We start from the raw sequence: 14,805 nt of genomic DNA, 5'->3' as shown, positions 1-14,805 counted from the left end.
TGCGACCCTGGCCTTGGCGCTGACCGCCGACTCCCTCCCCCCCGCAACCAGCACTGACCACCCTCCTGCCTCTGTGCTGATGGTGGGTAGTAATGAACTGTGCCAGTGAGCACTTGCTCCAGGCCTGGCTATTAAATCTTAGTGAAAGAAAGTCATGAATATGGTGTCAGGCCGTCTGAATTCTAGGTCATCCAGGAAACTCGTACTCTGGGAAGATCACCCCAGTTGTTGTGTTGGGGGCTCCTGGGTCCCCAGGATCTGTGTGGTCTCCCAGTTCCACTTCTTTCTTCACCCTCAACCTGCAGTGGGCCTGGTGACCCACGTACAGGAGGGGAGGGAACCATGGGGGCAGTTCTTCTGGAGGGTTTGCCTCGTTGGCTGAGTGGGCAATGCCGCCGTGGCCTGGACCACCTTCTCTTTACCAGAAGGAGCCGGCTTTGGGAGGCCAAGGGGTGTGCAGCAATGGGGCACACACACACCTGACCCTCAAGACCTAGAGGAACATAAGGGGAGATACTGATACCAGGGGCCCTGTGGGTCAGGGAGGGCTTTATGGAGAGCTGGGCCCGACTATAAGAATTCGAGGAAAAAGTCACATCTGGAGTGGTTTTTACATGCAGGTGATTCATTAATTCACTCACCCCTCACATAGACCTTTTGTGAGCATCTACTGCAGTGATTTTCAGCCAGGGGTCCTATGACCGGCAGCATCAGAAATCCTGGGGATGGGCTTCCCTGGTGGCGCGGTGGTTGAGAGTCCGCCTGCCGATGCAGGGGACGTGGGTTCGTGCCCCGGTCCGGGAAGATCCCACACACTGCGGAGCGGCTGGGCCCGTGAACCATGGCCACTGAGCCTGCGCGTCCAGAGCCTGTGCTCCGTAACAGGAGAGCCCACAACAGTGAGAGGCCCGCGTACCGCAAAAAAAAAAAAAAAGAAATCCTGAGGATGCAGCCCAGCAGTATGTTTTAACAGGCCCTCCAGATGACTCCAGTGGAGCTCAGGCTTGACCTAAGGGCACTGGGCTAGGTGCTGGGATTACAGAAGTGAGTTTCACTCTGTTCTCGCCCTTAAGGAACTTGGAGTCCAGGGAGGAGACAGGCAGGAAGGAGAGAAATACTGTCAGTGGGAAAGGGCTGTTCTCAAGGGGTGTGAAGGCAGAGAGGCAGCTAGTAGGGTTTGATCCAGGAGCTGGGGATGCTGGTGAGGAAGGGTGGCTCGGGGATCTCAATGGCATGAGGGCCATCCCTGGCAGGGAGCCCAATGTTGGCAGTAGCAACCCCTAGAGGGCTCACTGCCCAGACCCAGACCACCCTGGTGCCCTGCCCCTGACCGCCAGCCTCTCCCTACGATACCCCTCCCTTCTCTACTGCCCCCCTCTTCTTTTTTTTTTTTTTTTTTTTTTTTTTTTTGTGGTACGCGGGCCTCTCACTGTTGTGGCCTCTCCCGTTGCGGAGCACAGGCTCCGGATGCGCAGGCTCAGTGGCCATGGCTCACGGGCCCAGCCGCTCCATGGCATGTGGGATCTTCCCGGACCGGGGCTTGAACCTGTGTCCCCTGCATTGGCAGGCGGACTCTCAACCACAGCGCCACCAGGGAAGCCCTGCCCCCCTCTTCTTACCTCTTCCTGAGTCCCAAAGAGCAGCAAGTCTTTTCCTCCAATTGTCTTGGTGAGAAATGTGTGCAGATCTCCAGACCATTATCTCAGAGCTTATTTTTAGAAAATTTTAGAGTAAATTTCTCCATTCAGCAAAGAACACCATGTATTGATTTAGATGCTTCTATGTATGCTTTACACAGACCAAAGGTTTTTAAAAATCCTAGGCAGAAAGGAACACCATGAAAATTGTGTGACTTTAACAGGCTCAGACCATGGCACTTGGCTTATCTCATATAAACCTTACTACATTTCATTCGAGAAAGTAACATCACTCCATTGTACAAATGAGGAAACTGAGGCTCAGAGAGGTAAAGTGACTTGCCAAAGCCACCCAGCTAGTAAGTGGCGCAGCTGAAATATGACCCCATAGCTGCGTGGGTTCTTGCTGGCCTATCTCGCAGTTTACGAAGGCGTCTGAGTAAATTCAGAACATCCAGATGTTTTCCTGAGACCACATTCTGCTGGGCAAGCTTTCCGTGACCAGTGATGGCTCTCGGGGGCTGATCTTCTGCCTAATTAAGGAGGGAATGAGTTTGGTAGGGAAAGACGAATGGATTGGACCTCATGCAAGCAGATTTGCAGTTGTGTGCCAGTTTCTAGCCATATGTCTTTATATAAACCGTCAGCCACTTGGATGAGTAGCAGATGTTGCCTGCCAGTCCCCTCTCACTGGAACGCATCTGTCCTATTCACTGACCCACCCTGGGAGCTGGCCTCAGTACCCTTCCTTGCATGCCATCCAGTGTGGCTCTAGAACAGCTGTCTGCTGGCATGGGGTGGAGTGCAGAGAAGTAGCAGTGTGGGCAAAAGCTGCAGGGCCCACTCAGTAGCCAAGAGGGCTGTTTAGCCCATGGTACCATCTCCCCTACACCAACATAAGCCTTACTTTGCTAGAGGTCCTGGGGCTTAGAAACCTCAAATTTTGGAAAACAGCTAGGAAAGAACTTTGGAAGTTTACAGAATCACCAGCATCGATGTCACAGAATTCACACATTAAGCTCATTGAAGAGTCCTTAAACTCACCAAACCATGTTTATTCTTAGTTTACACACATTAATAACAGGCTGTGTGGTATCTCAGCTTTTTTTTTTTTTTTTTTTTTTTTTGCGGTATGCGGGCCTCTCATTGTTGTGGCCTCTCCCGTTGCGGAGCACAGGCTCCGGACGCGCAGGCTCAGAGGCCATGGCTCATGGGCCCAGCCACTCCGTGGCATGTGGGATCCTCCCAGACCGGGGCACGAACCCATGTCCCCTGCATCAGCAGGCGGACTCATCGGCAGGCAGACTCTCAACCACTGCGCCACCAGGGAAGCCCTCAGCTTTTTTGTAACAACTTTAATGAGCTATAATTCACATGCTATATAATTCATCCATTTAAAGTAAACAACCAGTAGTTTTTAGTGTATGCACAGAGCTGTACAACCATCACTATAGTCAATTTTAGAACATTTTCATCACTCCAAAAAGAAACCCTGTACCATTTTCCCCACCCCTTCTCCCCTTACTCCCTGGCAGCCTCTCATCTACTTTCTGTCTCTATAGATTTGCCTATTTCTAGGCATTTCATATAAATGGAATCATACAATATGTGACCTTTTGTGACTGGCTCCTTTCATTTAGCGTAATACTTTCAGGGTTCATCACGTTGTGGCATGTATCAGTACCTCATTCCTTTTCATTACTGAATATTATTCTACTGTGTGCATAAACCACATTTTGTTTATGCATCCGTCAGTTGATGGTCATCGTGTTGTTTTCACTCTTTGGGTATTGTGAATGTGCTACGAGGAACATTGCTGCACGTATTTTTGTGTGTACATATGCTTTCATTTCTCTAGGTTATATATGTTCCCAGGAGTGGGATTGCTGGGGCATATAGAAACTCTGTGTTTAACTTTTTGAGGAACTTCCAGATGCTTTTCCCTAGTGGCTACACCATTTTACTTTCCCACTAGCAGCGGATGAGGGTTCTGATTTCTGTACATCCTCACCGACACTTATTTTCTCTGTCTTGTTTTGATTAAGCCATCCTAGTGGGTGTAAAGAGGTATCCCATGGTTTTAATTTGCGTTTCCCTGGGGGCTGTTATGTTGAGCATCTTTTTATGTGCTTATTGACAGCTAGTATATCTTTGGAGAAATGTCTACTCAAATCCTTTGCCCATTTTTATATAGCTTGTCTTTTTAATACTGAGTTGTAAGAGTTCTTTATATATTTAGAAACAAGTCCCTTACCAGATATATGATTTGCAAAATTGGTCTCTCATTCTGTGGGTTGTCTTTTCACTTTCTTGATAGTGTGTCATCTGTATTTCTTGTCCACAGCAAATGAGCAGGACCTGGGAGGGCTTTAATTAAGAGGCAAAGCAGGCTGACAGCTGTGATAAATATCCTGACAGTGAGGGAGGATATAAGGCTATAAAACTTTCCTGTAAAAACAAGACGAGACTCAAGAACATCCCTTCTTGCAGCTCAGGTTGATCTCTGGGTTCTGGGTGAGGACCGGACTGCCTTCTCTTGAAATAGGCACTGCATTTTGGAAGGATTTCTGCCCCCAAAGGACAAAATAGAGTAAGGTTTGAAGCTGTAAGCTCCCGTGATGTGTATCTCTGGTCACAAATATGCACGGAACTTCTGCAGTGTGCCAGGCACAGAGCTGGGTTTTGGAGTCGGGCCGTGGAACAAGCATGGTGATGTCTTTCTACCCTCCCAAAGCTGACTGGGAGTGGGGCGGCGCAGGGGTGCACAGAGAAGCCAACAGGCAGAGGGCCCGGCGAAGCCCCCAACCACGGGCAAAGCCCCAGGCCCTTAACTACCCCATGCCCACTGAGCGAAGCCGGGCAACCCTCGGTCATTTTACAGATGATGAAGCTAGAGGGAAGATGTAACTTGTCCATTTCTCCTGGTGAGGAAATCGTCGGGATAGAACCCAGAGTTTCAGCCTCTCGGATCCATACTCTTTTCATCCCTATAATTTTTAGGTTTAAAAAAAGTTCTGGGCAAGAATTTGTGTTTTCATTTATGGCTTGCCAACTCCCGGATGCTGGCTGTAGGCGCACACCAGTTTGCCCCCCGAGGCCGCAAGCTGTCCGTGGACACCTGCTGTGCGGCCCCTGGGCCTTTGCTCACACAGGCTCTTCTTTCTAGAAGGCTTTTCCAGGCTCCCTCTCACATCCTTCAAGGCTCAGCTCAGGCCCACCTCCTGCAGGAAGCCGCCCAGCTGCCCTGCCTGAAGGCAGCGTCTACTCTCAGGAGACCTTGTTCAATTGCGTCTTGCGCCTGTCACTCTGCGGGGACCCAGGTGTCTAGGAGGGTGTGGACCTCCCCAGGGATGGTAAGGGGTCATCTCTGGGAGCGGGAAGAAAACTCAGAGCTTCTGTCTGTTTAAATTTTAGCCTTATCTCTTTACATTTATATTTGTTTATATATGATTTATTCTGTATATAACATTATAGTACACCAGTCATATTTAAATATATTTATAAATAAATAGAGCAGTAATAGGAATGTGTCCCCCCCAAATTTAATGTTAAAATCTAAAACTAAAGTTTGAAGATAACTGTGGGCTGCTTGAGGACAAGAACTGTGCCATATTCCTCTCTCAGTCCCCGAGGCCAGAAGTGCTAGCTAACTCAGCCTCTGGCTGGGAGGGGGTGGGCGGCACCCCAGTTGGCTTGTAGACCATCCGGCCGCCGGGTGCCCAGCTGGTCACCCCACCGCCACCTACCCACACCCAACTCCACAGTGATCCCTTCCCAGCCGTGGCCTGCTCCGGCCACGGGGGCTGGCCTGCCCAAGAGCGGACGGGAGCTGGCAGGTAGGCCAGTGGGCCAGGCATGGCTCCCAGCCACAAACAGCCCATGTCGGGGCCCTGCCGGGAAGGAGGCGAGGCTGGGCAAGGCGGGCAGAGACCCAGAGGGGACTGGGAACCGTAGCTGGTGCCAGTGCCTGCACACCCGGGCCTCCGTGCTGCTTCGTCCGCAACCTGGGAGGGAGAAACGGGCAGGTTTGTGTGTGCAGGCCGCAGGCACCCCCCCAGCCCAGCGGCTATTGGATTCCTCCCCCCACCCCCAGATCTGTAAATAGAACAGCCAGGGAGCGAGGGCCCAGCCAGGATTAGGCACTCTCACCTTTGGGCCACATGGACAGGCAACAGGGACTCTGCTGGACCTTTGGGGCCCCCAGGACTCTACCACCTGCCCTACCCTCGCCAGCAGCAGGCCTTGTGCTGGGCACTGGGAGGGTGGAAGAATTTTGAAAGGCCCATGAAGCACTTCAGAGAATACACACACACACACACACACACACACACGCACGCACGCACGCACACACACACACACACACGCACGTGTACACATAGCACCAGCCAGAAAAGGTGGCTCTGAGCTCTCGTTAACCAGTTTCATCCTCACAACAAGGCATGGAAGAGGTACAATTCGTGTCCCCATCTTAAACGTGAGGGGACTAAGGTGCAGAGGCACCTGGGTAGTGAGTGATGGGCGTGGCTCTGATTAGAACCCAGCACCTCTGCCCAGGTGGCTGTGTCCCTGCGTCAGAGCTGGAGGGGAAGGAGGCGTTACAACCTGGCATTTTCCTGTCCCAAGGATCGAATTTTGGTGGCAAGAGCATTTTAGAGGTGCTTTACGTTTGTTTGTTTGTTTTTTTGCGGTACGCGGGCCTCCCACTGTTGTGGCCTCTCCCGTTGCGGAGCACAGGCTCCGGACGCGCAGGCTCAGCAGCCATGGCTCACGGGCCCAGCCACTCCGCGGCATGTGGGATCCTCCCGGACCGGGACAGGAACCCGTGTCCCCTGCATCGGCAGGCGGACTCTCGACCACTGCGCCACCAGGGAAGCCCGAGGTGCTTTACGTTTAATTTCCATTTACCCTGCAGCTAAAAGCAGGGCCCCTTGGGACCATAAGTCTGGGATGTGTAATAGGGTCCCCAGATGCTCCCATGTCCCAGGGCCAGTTGGGGCAAAGCTGGGACCAGCCCCAGGCCGCCAGGCCCAGGCCCTTGGCTTCCCTCTGCTGCAGCTGCCTCGTCTGGGATCCCCAAAAGGGGACCGAGTGAGGTTCTCAGCAGTGAGCCTTGAGTGCCAGCCCCAGACACTTCCTCCCCCTGTCGGTCGTGATGCTAAGTCTCGAGATAAACAAGGACAGGATGCAAAGTCCAGGTCTCATCGACTTTCTCTTTGGGCTGGGTCAGGTTTGCTGTGAGGCTGTAAATCATTCGGGGCTCCGCAAGGACCAGCAGATGCTGTGTGTGCCATGAAGCCCTCCCTGGCTGCCCCTTTGGCAGCCCCATCCCCTCCTTCCCTGCATGCACTCATGGGTGGACACGCCACCCAACACGCACGCGATTATAAACCATCCGGAAGTGGGGAGCACATCTTGCTCATCCTTATGTTCCTGAGTGTTCAGCACGTGGTAGCTGCCCAGGAGATGGGAGGGAGGAGAGAGAGAGAGAACAAAGCCGGAGGAGAGGCTTCTGTCCAGGAGGGGATCTACTTGGGATCCTCCAAATTGCTAGCAAATGTGAAGACGACCTGAAGGCCTCAGCGTGGTGACTCTCTCTCCCCGTAGGGACAAAATCTGCCCCACGACTGGTGTCTCCAGGTGGCTGAGGCAGGGACTGGGGAAAGCCCTGGGGTATCTGTCCCAGTCATGAGTGACCCATAGGGAAGGCTGGAGTCCCCAGGGAGGGATTTACAGTTACCTTGGCCCAAATCCCTGGTGCTGGCCTGGGAGTCTGAGGCCACCTGCAAGGCCCCTGTCACCACTCACCCCTCTTCCCCAGGGCTGCAGAGGTGCTGACAGGGTCTCTACATCCTTCCTTTGCCTCATCCCCGCTGCTGGGACAGTGCTGGCAACCAGTGTCTGCTTCATTGCCGACAGCCAAACACCCAGTGCTTACTACATACCAAGAGAGCACTGTTCTGAGTGCTTTACCCACATTGGCTTCATTCCTACAACCTCCCCATAAGGAAGGTACTGTGATTTCTCCCTTTTATAGCTGGGGAACTGAGACACTGACAGGCCCAAGGTGGCACAGTGAGAATTAGAACCCAGGCAATGGTAAGTCGGGTGCTAAAGCAGCCCACGGATGCACGACTCTAAGCCTGGGCTCTGGGGATCCTCGGGAGGCCCATTGGCATCTACAAAGCATAGATCATCACCACTTGGAAAAATATCCTGTACCCAGACCAGGCAGAAAACTCTCTTGCCCATTTTTCAGGGAATGGCAATTCCCATCTGAGCCCACAGTCAGCCTGGCCTGAGCAGCGTGGAGGCCCCGGCTGGTGCTTGTATGTCTGTGTGGTCATGGCCCCTCCATTTGTGTGTCCCCCAAAAAATGACCCTGAAGGGGCTTAGCTCAGCCGGTCCCTGGTGTCTGTGATAGAGACAGGGCGATGCTCTGAAACCACTTCAGAGGCGCGAGACGCTAGGAGAGTTGCCTGTGTTTGGCGGACGCAGGACAGCAACACGTGTCCCTGACTCTCGGTCCCTGCGTCCGCTTCCACGCTGACCCTCTCTTCTCAGCCAGCGTGGTCCCAGCTCTGCCGCTTGCTGGACAGGTCACTGTCCTCCATCTGGGCAGTAAGACTCTTGGGGAGGTTCAGACTACAGAGGCCAGCAGACCTGCATCCCATTCTTCCTTCCCTCGCTTCCCCTCTGTGCCACCTGAGCAGGTTTCTCAACCTCTCTGAGCCTCCATTTCCTCTTCTTTAAGTTGGGGATAATAATGGCCCTACTTCATGGGGTTCTGTGAGGACTGGGTGACCGCCACTCGTCACACATCACACGGCACCTTAGAGCCGTGTCTGGCACGTGGTGGCCGTCCCATAGCTAGGAGCTGCCGCTGCCTCCTTGTAAAACGTCCAGGTCAGTTTTCAGAGCCTTTTAAGATTGCATTGTCTGCCATCTCGGAGCAGAGATTGTGAACTCCATTTACAAAGGTGGAAGCTGGGCCCAGAGAGGCACAGGGGCTTGTCCAAGGACACACAGCTGGTTCGTGGGAGAGCGGGGACACAGCCTCCTGGTTCCCCTGCGCCCCCTTGTGCCTCCCACCTCACCCGGTGTGTAGCACGTGCCAGGAGGCTTCTGTGGAAAGTGGGAAGAGGGTGTGAAAAAGCCATCCCTGCAGCTCCACTGGTTCCAGGCAGGGGTTCTTAACCCTCCTCTATGCCGAGGGCCCCCATGAACTCATAGGCTGGTGAAGCCCCTAAACTTCTGCTCAGAATAATGCTCTTCTTACATACATAAAATTACATAGGGTTACAAAGAATACCTACTATATTGAAACCCAGTCCCTAAAATATATTTTTAAAAGACGTGTAATAGTAACATGCATGATTCTTTATGTTAAGTAATAAGATCTAGTGACAGAATCTAATATTTACTATAATTTGAGTTTTTAATTTCCCCCCCACCCTTATTGAGTTATGAAAGACAAATAAAATTGTGTATATTTAAGGTATACAATGTGATATTTTGATATACATATACATTGTGAAATAACTACCACAATAAAGCGAATTAGCATATCCGTCACCTCACATAGTTTCCATTTTTGTGTGTGTTGGGAACACTTGAGAACTACTCTTAGAAAATTTCAAATATGTAATACAGTATTATCAACTGTAGTCACCATAATATTCATTAAATCTCTCATCTTATAACTGAAAGTTTGTACCCTTTGACCAACATCTCCCCTTTTCTCCTGGTCACCATTCTTTCTACTCTCTGCTTCTAAGTTTGACTTTTTCAGAACCACATGTAAGTGGGATCATGCAGTATTTGTCTCTCTGTGTTTGGCTTATTCCACTTAGTGTATTGTCCTCCAGGTTCATTCTGTTGATGCAAATGTCAGGATTTCCTTCTTTTTTGAGGTTGAATAATATTTCATTGTACGTATGCACCACATTTTCATTACCCATTCATCCATCAACAGACACTGAGGGTGTTTCCATATCTTGTCTACTATGAATTATGCTGCAATAAACATGGGGTGCAGATCTCTTCAAGATAGTGATTTTATCTCCTTTGGGTAAATACCCAGTAGTGGATTGCTGGATCATATGGTAGTTCTATTTTTAATATTTTGAGGAGCCACCATGCTGTTTTCCATAATGGCTGTACAAATTTACATTCCCACCAGCAATGCACAAGGGTTCCCTTTTCTCTACATGTGTGCCAACACTTATTATCTTTTGACTTTTTGACACTAGTCATCCTAAAAGGTGTGAGGTTTTGATTTACATTTTGCTAATGATTACTTATGTTAAGCATCTTTTTATAATACTTGTTGACCATTTGTATGTCTTCCTTAGAAAGATGTCTGTTCAGTTCCTTTGCATTTTTAATTGGATTATTTGGGTTTTTAACTATTGAGTTATATGATTTCCTTATATATTTTGGAAATTAACCCTTTATTGGATATATGGTTTACAAATATTTGCTCCCATTCTATAGGTTACCTTTTCATGTTGTTGATTATTTCCTTTGCTGTGCAAAAACATTTTAGTTTGGGGCTTCCCTGGTGGCGCAGTGGTTGAGAGTCCGCCTGCCGATGCATGCAACACGGGTTCGTGCCCCGGTCCGGGAAGATCCCACATGCCGCGGAGCGGCTAGGCCCGTGAGCCATGGCCGCTGAGCCTGCACGTCCAGAGCCTGTGTTCCGCAACGGGAGAGGCCACAACAGTGAGAGGCCTGTGTCCCACAAAAAAACAAAACAAAACGAAACAAAACAAAACATTTTAGTTTGACTTAGTCAGACTAGACTTGTTTGCTTTTGCTTTTGTTGCCTGTACTTTTGTTGTCAAATCCAAAAAAAGTCATTGACAAGACCAGTGTTTTCTTCTAAGACAGTAATACAGTTTCAGGTCTTACCTTTTTTGGGGGGGGGGGCGGTTTAAGTCTTGATTCCATTTTGAGTTGATTTTTGTGTATGATATGAGATGTGGGTCCAGTTTCATTCTTTTCCATGAGGATGTCCAGTTTTCCCAATGCCGTTTATTGAAGAGATTGTCTTTTCCCCATTGGGTATTCTTGGCACCTGTGCTGAAGATTAGTTGACCATATATGCATGGATTTATTTCTGGGGCTCTCTATTCTGTTCCATTGGTTTATGTCTGTCTTTATGTCAGTACCATATTGCTTTCATTACTAAAGCTTTGTAATACAATTTGAAATTAGGAAGTGTGATGCTTCCAGCTTTGTTCTTGCTCAAGATTGCTTCAGCTCTTTGGGGTCTTTTGTGGTTCTATACAAATCTTAGGATCTTTTTTTTCTATATCTGTGAAAAATGCTATTGGGATTTTTATATAGATTGGTTTGAATCTGAATGTCTTTCCATTTATTTGTGTCTTCTTCAATTTCTTTCATCAGTGTTCCATAGTTTTAAGTGTACAGCTCTTCCACCTCCTTGGTTAAATTTATTCCTAAGTATTTTATTCTTTTTGGTGGTATTGTAAATGGGATTGTTTTATTAATTTCTTTTTCAGATAGTTAATTGTTGGTATATAGAAACAGCCGATTTTTGTATGTTGATTCTTTTTTTTTTTTTTTTTTTTTGGCTGAGTTGGGTCTTTGTTCCTGGGCACAGGCTTTCTCTAGTTGCGGTGAGTGGGAGCTACTCTTCCTTGCTGTATGCTGGCTTCTCATTGCAGTGGCTTCTCTTGTTGCAGAGCACGGGCTCTAGGCCTGAGGGCTTCAGTAGTTGTGGCTCGCAGCCTCTAGATTGCAGGCTCAGTAGTTGTGGCGCACGGGCTTCGGTGCTCCGTGGCATGTGGGATCTTCCCGGACCAGGGCTCGAACCTGTGTCCCCTGCATTGGCAGGCAGATTCTTTAACCAGTGTGCCACCAGGGAAGCCCTGTATGTTGATTTTGTATCCTGCAACTTTACTGGATTAATTTCTTAGTTGGAACAGTTTTTTGGTGGAGTCTTTAGAGTTTTCTATATATAAGATCACGTCAACTGCAAACAAAGATACTTTTATTTCTTCCTTACCACTTTGGATGCCTTTGTTCTTTTTCTTGTCTGATTGCTCAAGCTAGGACTTCCAGTACTATGTTGAATAGAAGCAGCAAGATCTTAGAGGAAAAAGCTTTCAGCTTCTCATCATTGGGTATGATGTTAGGTGTGAGCTTGTCATGTATGGCCTTTATTATACTGAAGTACATTCCTAGTTCTGTATCTAATTTGTTGAGAGTTTTTATCATGAAAGAATGTTCAGTTCTGGTAAATGGTTTTTTCTGCATCTATTGAGATGATCATATTATTTTCATCCCTCTTCTGTTAATATGGTGTTTCACATTTAATGGTTTGCTTATGTTGAACCATCCTTGCATCTCAGAGATAAATCCCACTTTGATCGTGGTGTAGGATCCTTTTAATGTGCTGTTGAATGCAGTTTGCTAGTGTTTCATTGAGGATTTTTGCATCTATGTTCATCAGGGATATTGGCCTGTAATTTGCTTTTCATGTAGTGTCCTTATCTGTCTTTGATATCAGAGTAATGATGGCCTCATAAAATGAGCTTGGAAGTGTTCCCTCCTCTTCAGTTTTTTGGAAGAGTGGGAGAAGGATTAGCATTAACTTTTCATGAAATGTTTGGAAGAGTTCACCAGTGAAGCCCCCCAGTTCTAGGCCTTTCTTTGTTGGGGGAGTTTTTTACATCACTGATTCAATCTCCTTACTCATTACTGGCCTGTTCAGATTTTTTATTTCTTCATGAGTCAGTCTTGGTAGATTGTATGTTTTTAGGAATTTATCCATTTCTTCTGGGTTGTCCAGTTTGTTGTCATATAATTGCTCATAATAGTCTCATGATCTTTTGTATTTCTGTGTTATCAGTTGTAATGTCTCTCTTTTTTTATCTTATTTGAGTCTTTTTTTTTTTCTTTGTGAATCTAGCTAAAGGTTTGTCAGTTTTATCTTTTCAAAAAACCAGGTCTTAGTTTTATTGATTTTTTTTCTGTTGTGTTTCTAGCCTTTATTGCAATTGTTTCCACTCTGATCTTTGTTATATCCTTCCTTCTGTTAACTTTGGACTTAGTTTGTTGTTCTTTTCCTAGTTCCTTGAGGTGTAAAGTTAAGTTGTTTGAGATCTTTCTTTTTTCTTCATTTTGGCATTAAGCTATAAACTTTCCTTTTAGAGCTGCTTTTGCTTCATCCCATACTTTTTGGTATGCTGTACTTCAATTTTTTCTTGTTTCAGATGTTTTTTTTTTAATTTCCCTTTTGATTTCTTCTTTGGCTCATTGGTTGTTCAGTAGTGTGCTAATTTCCACATATTTGTGAATTATCTAATTTTCCTCCTGTTATTGATTTCTAGTTTCATACTACTGTGGTCAGAAAAAATACCTGATATGATTTCAGTCTTCTCAAAATTGTTAAGATGTGTTTTATGACCTAACATATGCTCTGTCCTGGAGAATATTCTGTGACACATGAGGAGAATGTGTATTCTGCTGCTGTTGGATAGAACGTTCTCTGTATGTCTGTTAGGTTCATTTGGTCTAAAGTATAGTTCAAGTTCAATGTTTCCATACTGATTTTTTTTGTCTGATCCATCCATGGTTGAAAGTGGGGTAGTGAAGTCCCCTACTGTTATTTATAAAGTTGCCTATTTTCCCTTCAGATATGTTAATATTTGCTTTCTGTATTTAAGTGTTCCGCCTACCATAATTTTAAGTTAATGATGAGTTTAAGTTGTATTTGGAGAGTTCTTTCACAATTAAATTTGTGATGTGACATTGGTCATTATTGGTGACAAACTCACAGGTAGGCTAATACTACTGTGTTGCTGCTGACATTCATACTTGAAGAAAATAGCAACTTTCAGTTAGAAGTTGGTGACCATTAAAACAAATAATTTTCCTACCCAAGTTTACTATAAATTCGTGGCCCAAGTCCAGGGTTTCCTCCATGTCCCCTCATATCTCAGACTTAGTAAAGGAGCTCCCAGGGCACCCACCCAATCTTAGGGTCCCATTCACTGTCATGTCCCACTCCAATCCCACCCTCAGAGAGTAGGATTTCAGTGTTCATTCATTCAGCACACATTGAACACCAGCTCTGTGCCAGGCCTTGGGACAAATGGTGAGATCCAAAGTCAAATAAGATGAGGTCCCTGCCTTTAAGCTGCTCATCCTCTACTTAAAGAAGAGCATCAGAGATACCATCCCAAAATGCAAAATGTAAACAAGCACAGGAACATGTCTACCCTTCCTGGTAATCAGATAAACCCAGTGATGCTGAGGTCGGGTCACTCCTGGGTAGGAACACCGGCCATTACATAATCCTTTTGAAAAGACGTATGGCACTGCATAGCATTGATCATAGAAATTCCATACCCTTCTTTCTCAGCACTCTCACTCTTGCAAATTTGTACCAAGGAAATAACTCAGGACAACGGACAGAGTGTGGAGGACAGAGGTCCTTTCCTCTCCTTTTCTGGAGGCTGTGTCCTCCTCAGGAAGGGGCTGGGTCTTGTTCAGCTTGTGCCCCCATGCTGGCACATGTTAATACTCATAAAGCTCTGTTGGGTGAATATTGGACCACCGTGCAGCTCCAGTGGACAAGAGAGGGGCAGTCCAAAAGCCCTCCCCTGATCAAGTTCCTCTTTTCTCTTCTAGCCATGAGAACATCAGGAGAGATGGACAAGCCACTCATCAGCAGCCATCTGGTGGACAGTGATGGCAGCCTTGCTGAGGCCCCCAGTGAGGTTCCCAAAGTGGGCATCCTGGGCAGCGGGGACTTTGCCCGCTCCCTGGCCACACGCCTGGTGGGCTCCGGCTTCAGCGTGGTGGTGGGGAGCCGCAATCCCAAACGCACGGCTGGGCTGTTCCCCTCGGCAGCACAAGTGACTTTCCAGGAGGAGGCAGTGGAGTCCCCAGAGGTCATCTTCGTGGCTATGTTCCGGGAACACTACTCCACACTATGTGGTCTCAGTGACCAGCTGGCCGGCAAGATCCTGGTGGATGTGAGCAACCCCACAGAGCAGGAGCACCTGCGGTACCATGAGTCCAATGCTGAGTACCTGGCTTCCCTCTTCCCCACCTGCACAGTGGTCAAGGCCTTCAATGTCATCTCTGCCTGGACCCTGCAGGCCGGCCCAAGGGATGGAAACAGGCAGGTAGGTGC

At 47.9% G+C, this 14,805-nt stretch overlaps 1 protein-coding gene across 5 annotated transcripts in view; it reads left to right on the top strand.

The window, feature by feature from the left end:
* STEAP3 (STEAP3 metalloreductase) overlaps positions 1–14,805 on the top strand; it is a 102,238-nt gene that overhangs the window by 15,746 nt on the left and 71,687 nt on the right. For all 5 annotated transcript variants that reach the window (XM_082630785.1, XM_082630784.1, XM_082630781.1 and 2 more), the window contains one exon: positions 14,298–14,797. In XM_082630785.1, coding sequence (XP_082486911.1) covers positions 14,298–14,797 — 500 coding nt within the window. The remainder of the gene's footprint in view (positions 1–14,297; positions 14,798–14,805) is intronic.

Source organism: Mesoplodon mirus (genome assembly GCF_964341445.2).
Source record: "Mesoplodon mirus genome assembly, chromosome: 8".
NCBI lineage: Eukaryota > Metazoa > Chordata > Mammalia > Artiodactyla > Ziphiidae > Mesoplodon > Mesoplodon mirus.
This window is presented reverse-complemented; position numbering and strand designations above follow the sequence as displayed.